Source organism: Rhynchophorus ferrugineus, unplaced genomic scaffold (assembly GCF_030347505.1).
Source record: "Rhynchophorus ferrugineus isolate W39M unplaced genomic scaffold, kcgeb_rfMv2 rfM5, whole genome shotgun sequence".
NCBI lineage: Eukaryota > Metazoa > Arthropoda > Insecta > Coleoptera > Curculionidae > Rhynchophorus > Rhynchophorus ferrugineus.
The window spans coordinates 16,676,737-16,689,494 of record NW_027472584.1 but is presented as its reverse complement, the minus strand read 5'-3'; the positions used below and the strand labels follow the sequence as shown (position 1 = coordinate 16,689,494).

Below are 12,758 nucleotides of genomic sequence, written 5' to 3'. Positions count from 1 at the left end.
ACGTCATGCTCATGAATTTATTCTTATTGCATGCTATCTTCTCTTTCTATCACTTAATTTGAAAGTATCCAAAGAATATAGTTGAAATAACTTAATGGCGTCGAGAATAATAAGAAAAAGATTTCTACATAGAAAAAATAAAGCATAATTCATGTTAGAGTGAAGTTTAAATATGTTTTATAATCTTTTTATTTCACGTTAAAAAAAACGAAAATTTCACGGAATCATATTTGTGTACTTGTTTAAATTTTAAATATATAAATAGTAGATCGAACGTTTCATATGTAACAGTGATTAATATTTTGGTAGAAGAACATTACGGTACAAATATAAACCTACTATTTACAATATGATTTAGTGATAGTTTTAGAGAAATTTTCTCAAATGTAATTTACATATCTATTATCAATTATAGAATTCAACCTAACATAATAATTGCAATTTATTCAAGACGAGAGAAACACATTATTTGTACTTTTTATTTATATTAAAAATATCACTAATAAATTATTTAAATTATATTGCTGTACAGCATCCCAACTAAATTTCGAAAAAATCCAAATTTTAGATGGAGATCTTGCTCTAGCTTACAGGCCAACACCAGCAACAGTAAGAATAACGGCGTTGCTAGGCGATCTCTGCTCCAAAACTGCTGATTGTCTTATTTTAAACAGTTACTGTGTGTCTGGAGCTTGTACATGTCTACCTGATTATTATCCATCCAACGATAGACAACACTGCGTTGGTAAGAAACAATGAAAAATGGAAATTTATCTATCTGAAATATTTTCATTTATTATGAAATAAATATTTATATTAATAATAGAGGCTAATATAATTCGAATGATCAGTGTTGTCGAATATTATACGCTGTTGAAATTTAATTTTACAACAGCTATTAGTTGGGTTAATTGATCCTTTAGTATATTTGGCAAAGGACTAGACATAAACTTTATGTGAATACCTAGCGTTATTGATATAGGACAACGAGTAATTTTAGATTGTTGGGTTAAAATATCAATATTTTTGCTAAAAAAATGCCACTTAGTAAAGTTTATTCTCTATTATAATTCGCCATCACTGAAATAAGAACATAAGAATGTCACTGCGATACAATTTTGCAAGATTCAAGGCGAATTTGTGCACATCGTACATTGCTTTAAACTGTTTATCTACTAAGCGTAATGGTAATCGCATGGAGACTAGTCTTGTGAATATGTCGCATACAGCATAAATTCTTAAATTCACGGGGATATATGAATCACGCTAAATGAGGTCATGCCTCATAATGCCACACCGTAAAATTTGTCAGCTTTCTTGTCCCAGTAAATGGCTTTTTCTAGTTTTTTATGCAATTTGTTCGATTATTAGTTCTTCCTTAGTAATCACCTACTCTCATCCAAATCACCACCTAGAAAAAAGGCACTATTGGAATAGTATAAAATGTAGAGGCTACAGTTTGCAGCCTTTATAGGCGGCTACCTTAAGTTTCTGTAAATTATGAAAGGTTATGTAACATAAATTTATGGTGGTTGTATTGTATTCCAAAACAATCCTTTAAAATTCACAAATGACTACGAATATATTTCAATTCTAAAAATATAATTTTAAGTTAAAAATAAAAAGCTGTACAAATTAACACCTATAGCTTATAATATTTATGAACTGAGAATATTTTTTACCTATATCCCTTTATATGAGAACAGATAAGTCATTGACTTTTTGAATTTGTTACTGCCTTCTATTAATAGAATATCTTTAGATTTTGAGGAATTTGCATCATATGGTTTGTGCTTAACAGCCATTAACAAAAAACACCTCTTGAATTTTACCAAATATTGAAAACAGTTATTTTCGTGCGCTGATTAAGCTTTATGATTTGATAAAAAAAACATCACCAAAATCATGAAAATGCTTGACAAATACTACGGGTATTCTGCAGCATCAATCTCAATGGTTAAGAAATGGTTCACTGAATTTCATTGTGGTCGTACCAGCACAAATGACACCGAACGTTCAGATCAACCAAAAGAGGTCATCACGTCGGAAACTGTAGGTAATATCCATGAAATGATATTACACGATTAGAGATTGATAATTCGTAAGCTATCGCCAGCAGTGAGCTGTCGGCATCTCAAATAAGTGGGCACATATCACATTTACATGAATATTTAGATATAAAACAGCCATTTAATGGATGGGTGCATCGATAGCTCACATTGAACCATAATCACTGATCGATGTTCAGCATAATCCGAATGAATTCTTGGGTCGTTTAGTAACCCTTGACGAAACATATTATATACCTTATCAGGCTGAACCCTTACCAAAGTTGTGTTTGTCGGTCGACAAAATTGGTCCTTTTGGATACATACGGTGTCATTCATATCGATTATGTTGAAAAGGATAATACAAGCAATACAATAATATAAAAAGAAATAAAAACATATTTCACTAAAAAGTTACTGATTTATCAAATTGTCCTGGTAAGTTATGAAAGGTACAGGATTCAAAAACAGAAAAATTTTAACTTACTTTAAAACTACTTTAGTTGCATGGAAAAAAGTGGAGACCTATTAAACAGTGCCATGCCAACACTATTTTAATATAAATGAAGTCAGTATATATATATATATATATATATATATATATATATATATATATATATATATATATATATATATATATAATATAAGTTAAAACATGATGGAAGGATCTAAGGCTGCGAATAAATATTTTAACTCCATTAAAGACTGAAGTAGAGCTAAAACGTAAACTAAATAATATAAAATGCACTCCAAATAATATTGATCGTAAGTTCTCAAAAGGGCCTAGCATTATTCACCCATATTTTTATCATTATATTAATAACATGTTTTTAGAAAACGTTCAATAAACCAGAATGACTGGCATTGTTTTGTCAGACGGAACTAAGTCTGGTCGTTGTGACAAGTCATACTTTCAGTGTTAATGCACTGATTTTTGTAATAATTTGTAAAGCTGGACAAAGTGTGCTGTTGAAATTAAATAACTTTTTTCTGTAAACTAGTTTTTCCCCGATTTTTTTTTATCTAGGTGATTCATAATGTTACACTAACAGTCACTGCTTCAATAGTTCTGAGGTAATTCAGGAACCAAATGCCTTTTGGGTAATACAAGACTCACATCATATTATGTAGTCACGAAATGGTGCAGAAAATCGGTTTGCGAATTATATTCATTTACTAATTAATTAAATATATTCAATTAAGATGCAACTGTATATATTTTTATTATATATTTTTATATTTACAAAATATATCTCTGTTGGTAATTCGACTGACCAAAACTAATATATTTTGCATTCTTATTGTTACATATTATTTCATATATACGTTTTTATGATAACCTTTCTCCATCATATTGGTGATGAAACCATCTATAGCTAGGATTAAATATTTTAACATCGTTAAGGATGAAATGGAACTAAAACGTGGGCAAAATGCTATAAAATGTTTTCTAAATAAATTTTATCGATTTAAGATCCTCAAAAGGCCTAAAGGAAATTATTTCCCCATAACTGCAGCTTCACGTGTTTTTTTTTCGTACCGTTTAATCGATTTAATTTTTGGAATCAATACATTGTGTTAACATTTGTTTGTATATCGTTATTATTTTTAAGTAATACTTATTCACAATTTTACTATTAATCCATGCCGATGTCAGATTTTATTTTATTATAAGAAGTAAAATTAAGTGGAAAAATTATAGTCCAATTTCCACGTGGATAAATATCACCAATTTTAAAAATTCTTGAAAAATATGCGAATATATCAGCCAGACGAATTACACCATTTTGTAGAATTACCAATTTAATTTTACTAACGCTTGCTGCTTGTTAGAACTAATCATTATAAATAATGGGTATTGCTGTTTTCATTCAGATTCACATGTCTACCCAACAAATATAGGGAGAATTTGCAATTTTAGTTTAATATCATAGTTGTGCAATAAATAATTTGTTAAAAACAAAAATATGTTTTTCTAGTTTTATATATGTAATTTTTGTTTGGTGTAAAAAAATATAAATGCAGATATACCTAGAGCAAATTTATACCTGTCAAAATTGTTACAGTGTTCGACATAAAAGTCGCCTAAAAATTTATCACTATAACATGAAAAGTCAAAATTAGTTCCTTTTATTCTATATAATTCCCTTCAAGTGTGATACACTGATTATAGCGACCCTCCCACTTTTCGATACAATTTTTGTAGTACCATTTGTCTTTTGCTTCAAAATAGGCCTCAGTTTCGGAGATCACCTCTTCATTCGACGAAAATTTTTCCCAGCGAGCATTCTTTTGAGATCTGAGAACAGGAAACAGTCGCTGGGGGCCAGATATGGAGAATAGAGTGGATGAGGAAACAATTCGAAGCACAATTCATGGCTTTTTGCAATGGTTTTCACTGACTTTTGACACAGTGCATTGTCTTGGTGATACAGCTTTCTTTTTCTTCAAATGCGGCCGTTTTTCGGCGACTTAGTCCTTCAAACAGTCCAATAACGCTATGTAATAGTCGCTGTTGATGGTCCTTCCTTTTTCAAAGTAGTCAATGAAAATTATTCCATGCGTATCCCAAAATAGAAACGCCATAACCTTGTCAGCCGACTGGTGTGCTTTCCCAGGCTTTAGAGCGGGTTCATCGTGTGTAGTCCACTCGAATGGACTATCCATTGGACTTCGGAGTCAAACGATGGAGAGATGTTTCATCCATTATTACATCTCGATGCAATAACTCGGGTTTATTACGCTCGATCATCTTCAAACACTGCCCCGAATCATCAACTCGTCGTTGTTTTTGGTCAAAAGTGAGCTCGCGCGGCACCCACTTTGCACAGAGCTATCTCATACCCAAATATTCGTGAATGATATGATGTACACGTTCAGTTGATATCTTTAGAGTGTCTGCTATTTCACTCAATTTCAATTTACGGCCATTACAAATCATTTTGTAGATTTTTTAAATGTTTTCGTCATTTCAAACCGGGGACGTGCGAAAATCTTCTCTATGCAACTATTGAAACAATATTTCCCTCCATAATTTCTGCACATCGTGGTCTTTCATGATGACATGATCGCTAAATTTAGTAAATTTATCTGAATTGCCCCTTCATTTATGATACTCACTGTGTATGCCTCGCAGTAATGATTTTACCTACTTTCTCTAAGATAGCTTTTTGTAAAAATATTAGACTCAGAATAGGATTTTACGAAACTATATGTTAAGTTTGAAAATTTACTCAATACTAAAAGCAATATTTATTTTCGATGTTTGTCAACATTACATTTGTCAATATTAAATAAAAATACTATATACTTATACCTAAATACGCATTACATTTCTCTAATTAAGCACTTAAAATCGACAGAACTGGTGCAGGCTTCCAAAGATAGACGATTCGAATCTAAATTAATTCCGCAAAATTCCTAGTTGGCAAGACAATTAAGACTTAATGATTATTTCGATCATGAATCATTAGTTTTAGATTAGAAGCGAGGTAAACAATGAAGCTTTATAAAGATTCCCTGACTTTGATATCTCGATTTAAGCGGGCACAAGTCCTGTTCATTTCGTATTTTAAATAAGATATATGAACTATTTTCCTATGCAGTTAATTAAATTATATTGTATTATATATATATATATATATATATATATATATATATATATATATATATATATATATATATATATATATATATATATATATATATATATATACATTACGCTGGAAATTAAAGCTGTAAATTATTACTATGTAAATTATGTTATTCAGGTAGATCACTTGGCATTGTTTGAAAGAAGTGACCGAAAGTAGGCGCAATATTTGGTAAATACTTCCGTTGAATATACCAAAATGTTATGTACAGCAGTGTAAAAATCAATTATAGGTTTCACCATGCATTATATTTACTATAAGTTCTCAAAACTCTCCAACCCTCCAGAATTCGAAGCACAATGACTCATATAAGTTTATCTTGTTCAAATTATATTTAAAAATATTTAAATTATTAATTATTCACTTTTATATATTCTAATGGTTTTAATTTTAAAGCGCATTTCACTTCACGTCTTCTAACTTCTTCTTCACGTTAATATATAATAATATATATATATATATATATATATATATATATATATATATATATAAATTATATAATTATTTTAGCTTTTTCTTGATGTAATAAAACTTTCTTTGTAAAATTTTCTTTGTTTAAAATCGTAAATATTTTTATTTCTTAACGTCATATGCAGAGCTATTGCTTTCCATATTTCTGGTAGTGTACAAATATTACGTTGGAAATTAAAGCTGTAAATTATTACTATGTAAATTATGTTACTCAGATAGATCACTTGGCATTGATTGAAATAAGTGACCGAAAGTAGGCGCAATATTTGGTAAATACTTCCGTTGAATATACCAAAATGTTATGTACAGCAGTGTAAAAATCAATTATAGGTTTTACCATGCATTACATTTACTATAAGTTCTCAACACTCTCCAACCCCCCAGAATTCGAAGCACAGTGACTCATATAAGTTTATCTTGTTCAATTTATATTTAAAAATATTTAAATTATGAATTATTCACTTTTGTATATTCTAATGGTTTTAATTTTAAAGCGCATTTCACTTCACGTCTTCTAAATAAAAAAAGTTATTTTTTCCATACATTAATTATGAAAAACATCAAGGACTGGGTGAACTGATACTAAACTATTAATATCGAATATTATCCGTGTTGTCCAGTGATTTTCAGTGTTTTTTTTTAATCACCTTTCTAGCATATAATAAATAAAAAATGCTTTCAATACAGCTATCAAATAAATAAGTGTTGTTACTTATTGATTGCTATTGGGTGCTATTGATTGGATGTTTTGGATCCAATAGCACTATTTGAATTATAATACCGTTGGCAATATTAGTTAATTGGCTGCTAATTTTCTTATTTTTTCTAAAGTTATAATATTATCAGGGATAGTTTTATACTATTGACAACATTCTAAAAGGAGAAATATTTTGAGACTCAGTATCTGATTATATATGGAAAAAAAGACATATATTAATTTTCTTTGAGGCACAGTAAAATAACTGGAAACCGATATAGAGAATAAAAGGTAACGTAAGCAAATTGGACCACATATAATCAGACTACATATATACCAATAACAATAACATACGAACTATAAAGCAACAACGGTAAATATCATGCTAGTAATTTCGATACAACAACAAACGTGCGTGTTAAAATAAAAAAAATAACTGAAACATAATAAAATGCATTGATTAACTGGATGGTAAATTTCAATTATCCGTAATTAATTTGTTGTGAACAAGCATTTTCTACCTATTCCTGCATAAATTTCAAGCAGGACATGTACTCATACACAGCGGCTCATATATAGCATAGTAAAATGAATTTAACAGAAGAAATAACAGTGAGGTCTTCCCTAGATATATGGCTAAATTACGTAGAACGTAGAACCTCCTTTTTCGAAGTCGGATAAAAATTGTAGTTTACCAGCCAACAAATAATGTGATTAATTGAATTAAAAGATATTTTACAAAAGACAATAGTTTAAAACATAGTTTCTTACAAATACAGCACACAAAGATCACAAACAACAAGGAACTCCATTTTAGTTTATGTGCATTAATTATTTACTATTTACTTATTAGGCATCTACTAATTTTAAAATATTGCAATCTTTAGGGTTAATTTATAATGTCTGCTTAACAACTAATATGTTTCTAAAATACAAAGTTCTTACTGCTAAAATTATTTTTTAAATTACAATATATTCAATCTTTATTGACATGAAAGATTGCTCCCAAATATCAATGTATGAAATCATATCTTAAAATATCAATATAAAGCTGACAACTAACTGAAAAGGTTATCTCGTATAGAACTAAAATCTTCTTTCGATTTTCCGGATGAATTCGTTAAATATATATATACAGGTGTCATATATATATATACTCAGACATCTGAAAAAAAGGTATTTTTATTTAATTTTGTGTTTCCGAGAAGGTGCGAATTTTGTTTATTGAGCAACATATAACAAGAAATATTTATGAAGACCGGCTAGATATGAACTATGCAAAAGGCGAAACATACATTGTAGTATTTTTTATACTTAGTATATCCCAAATAAAATATGCCTTTTTAAGACGAACTATAAAACATGAAGAAAAAAAAAGACGAAAACACATCATATTTCTTAAACGAAAATCATTTTTCTTGCCCCGCAAAAGCTCTAGATATTATGTTAACATATATGTTCCAGAGGAAAAAACAAGCGCGTTCTTTATATGGATTTTCTTTCAGACATAATTTAAATTTAATCATTTAAATTTATTACAATTACACATAATACCAGTATTTTGAAATGTATTGATTGAATTGATTAATTGAATTATTAATTAAATTAACTTTTTCAATTTCTTAGTGATTTACATGTTAATTGTTATACTTATATCTGTTAAAATTTCACATACATTTTATAAATAACCATAAGCTGCATTATTTAGTAATATAATATGATCAGTAATTTAACCAATGCGTAGTTTTGCTCTAAGCCGAACTTAACTTAAAAATGATTAATAAAGTAAAAATTTTGTGTGTCCATATATTATATTAAAAATGTTCAATATACTCTTTTTATATCAGGTCCTTGCAGGTATTCATTCATTGGTTCTTCACTCCAAAGAGACATTTATTTTGAAAAATCCGTACCGGTTTACAAATAACAAAGGTACTCAAATAAAGAAACATTCAATGGATATTAAAAGAATAACTCCAATTTTCACCAAGAGTTATTGATGAAATATTATTAATTTTGTAACAATTTTACGATAACTTGTAATTATTTGTTCGAACGTTTTTCAATGTATAAAAATAAATCCCAAATATGTAAGTGTGTTTAAATTACAGTACAATATTCAACACATTTTATTGATAGTCTTGTTCTAACAAGGATCTTCTTTCCTCAGTCGGTGGTTATATATCTAATATAATTGTAATATAATTGTAATTGGCAATTACATAAAGAGAAAAAAGACTAAAATGTAGGTCATAAGCAGGATGAAAAATAAAATACTCCAATCACCAATAATACTAATTTGACCGCTCATAAAAACATATTTACAGTAAGATATAATATTTTTAATGTTATTATTGTCAGGATATATTAATATAATGTAAATTAACCCAATTAATGTTTTGATAATACTATAAATTACTATTAAGCAAAGTTGAGTTATCATAGGGATTACTAGAGCTATATTTTATAGTTAATTCTTCTAAAGTATATGTGATTTTTAATAACGTTAAATATATACGATAATGTTATATACGTATATTGCATATATGGAAACCAAAAACCTGCAGTAATCCTCTAAAATATAATGAAAATTATTTTTCGAAAATATCAAATAATATTTATTGGAAATTAATGTCTCACAAAGAGAAAACATCAACGGGTACGGTGGAATAATCCGTTTCAATTCAAAATAAATGTTGTGGATATATTTCTAGCAAATCGGCTCAATTTATACCCAGATTTTCTGTTTCTGACGTTTCTTTCCTTAGTTTAAAAAAATCTATTTCGCCATTTTTTTACTTTGTTGATTGATTACTTAGTTTAAATTTCAAAATTGAACAATTTTTATTCTGACAACTTGACAAATATACGAGTAAACCTGATAACGGTGGCATATATCACAATAAATAGTACCTTAATTGTAAAATATATAGAGCATCTGAAAAACTAAAGAAAACTATTCAAATTTATTAATTTATTTATTTAAGGAAAATACGTACATATAAAATACGTATATACGTATATACTCAAGCATAACTTGAGAAATAAAACTGACCTCAACTAAAAACTCAATAATGCTAAATTAATACCACAACAAATATGTAAAAGGAGAATTTAAAAATAATCTCATAAAATGTATATTATTATATCGAGGATATGTTCTTTTTTATATATTCTATGAATTTTAAGTTTAATATGTACAACAATGTCAAAGAGACCGGCTTGGGACTGGCAACAAAATGAACATATAAGTGATGTTTTCCATATTTAAACATATTTTTTAATAAAATGTATATTTTTCTCTCTTGAATGTTTTTTTTATCAACTCTCGTTGCGTAACTACGAGTTTTAAGTGAAATACTTCCAACAATGTTAAAGAAAAACAAATTTCAAATCATAACATTAGGATATTAACATTAGGAATCATATATACTATTATTTATGGAATATAACTTAGATATCCTTCTCATAGTGGCAGAAGTCTGAATGGACTTATTTGCAAAGACTCTCATGCAAATAATCGATTGTATTTGAGATATTTACTCAGTTATTCAGAGAATCCCATAAGAAATAAGAGAGAATTAATGATAGTAAGTAATACCTTCCGATAATTCATACCTAATGTCCAACATGGTCGGTATTTCGTAACACGTAGATCCATTATGCAGGAAATATAAGTAGCCTACGTTAATACTGTTCAGTTTTTTTAATGTGTGTGCTTGCATTAAGATCCCATGTGAGTTAGTGTCACCTCATACAGTAATTATATTTGTTAAAATAAACATTTATCCAGGAATGTTCCTAGTTTATAAGTTATCTAATTTGCAACGACAGTTTGACTTCCGCAGGCTGACGCTATCAACTTCCTCCCTTATTGAAAAAATGTATAGTTCTTTATCTACCATCCTGCTATATTCCGTTCTATTTTGACATTGGAATAAGATTTGATACCTGGAAAGCTATTAAATGAAGTAAAATTTTAACGACCTATTTCAATGTGACCTGTAATATCCAAAGCATTTGAAAGAGGTTAACCAATCATAGATAGAAAAGTAATAACTGATCACGTATATAGAATTACAGACATTTGGACGTAGTAGACGTATTCTTGGACGTAGCGTAAGCCTTTGGGAAAGTTTAGCATAAGAAACGAATATGTGGACTCCATAAAATGTAACCGAAGCAACACATTGAACTCTTAAGCTCCTAAATCTCAATAAATCTCAACTATGAAAAAAAAAAGGTGTATCGCAGGACAGTGTTTTGGGTTCTGCTCTTTAAGTACTCTATTCATGCAATATACCACAAATAGAAAATGGTTACATTTGCTGATGACACTGCGATACTTGCTGTCGGAGACAAATACCGAAGAAACAACCAGAAAACAGAAACACACAAGTAATGAGAAAAATAAGTGGATCCAGACAGGGAGAATAAAGTCAACGAGAGTAAATCAGTGCATATTGAATTCGCCTACAACCAAACTATTCATATACCAATAAATATGAATAATTCTTCAATACAGCAACAGTGCTAAGTATCTTGGAATGGCAAAAATTCGCCGAAAGGAGCATGTCACAAGAAAAAAAAGAACTCGAAATACACAAAAATCTATTGGATAATGTAATGATAACTTTAAAAAAATTAATTAACATATAACTAGTACCAAATATACTACGTCCTTCTAAATAATAATTTTCAGAATATAATAAGATACTCAGCCACAAAAACTCTTTTCGAAATAATGTACAAATGATATAAATTAATATTAAATATGAGGATAATGAAAATAATATTATTTTAGCGATTTTAATTTCACAAAAACGGACAATATATTTAATCCAAATAATATTTTCACTGGATATTATTTCAAGCGGGATCAAATAAACAAAACACGAAGGGATTTATTTGCGAATATCGAAAAATATATCGTGAATTAACATCTTCAAATTGATAAAAACCATATTAAACGATTCATGAGTAACAGGAAAGGGGATACACCCACTCCGTTTCAGACATTTCTATTCACAGGCGAATTGGAAATAAGATTTTAAAATGTTAAGCTTATCGATTGACAAGCAGAGAGAAGTTTCAAAGATTTCCCCACCATTTGTTTTCAACTGTTCGAAATTTCGTATGGGGTGTGTTGAAAAATGCACACAAATTCTTCAACTTCTACACGAGTGGAAATACTTGTTCTCATTTCCTTTTTCTGCCTGTTCAGCTTTTCTATTAGAAAAAAATTATCGGACGTCTAAGGGAATGACCAATTTTTGCTCGGTAGTCTCCCTTTCTTCATTATTCTTCGCTCTTTTTTCCCCAGTTTCGAGGTACAAAAATACATTTAGGGTAGAAATTACCTTTTTCAAAGGGATTTTTAAAACGATGAAATCTATTCACCTTGATATAGGTGAATTGATTACAACATTACACGTGGCATTTAAAGTAATTGATTCCAACAGTAAGAATAAAATGGCAAGTATAATATATTACTTGAAATATAGAAAAAAAGTGGTGTGTCACAGACACAACTAGAATAATTTTTAATAATATTGTGTTATACAAAGTGACATCAAAAAACACACTGAATATAAAACGTATAACTTTAATTCAACTAAATACTTTAGTGGTAATATTAAATAATTATCTAAACAAAATATCGATTTTTATTGACTACATCATCAGTTTCTACGAAACCGATTTCTCTTAATGGAATATATTTCTTTAAACTATGCAGAACTTTGTTACAAACAAGCAATGACAATAACCGTAAGCTCACTAATTGTTTCAGTAGTTTTTGACTCTTACAACAAACTACTAATTTCAATAAAACAATGAAACAAAAATAACCTCATAAAATATAACTTATTTTAACATTATAATAGTTCT

At 28.8% G+C, this 12,758-nt stretch overlaps 1 protein-coding gene across 5 annotated transcripts in view; it reads left to right on the top strand.

Moving 5' to 3' along the window:
* The window catches only part of LOC143197307 (agrin), a 507,226-nt gene that overhangs the window by 437,253 nt on the left and 57,215 nt on the right, over positions 1-12,758 (top strand). For 4 of the 5 annotated variants that reach the window (XM_076405662.1, XM_076405660.1, XM_076405661.1 and 1 more), the window contains one exon: positions 569-745. In XM_076405662.1, the coding sequence (XP_076261777.1) occupies positions 569-745 (177 nt within the window). The remainder of the gene's footprint in view (positions 1-568; positions 746-12,758) is intronic. The other variant, XM_076405663.1, reaches the window with a different exon arrangement.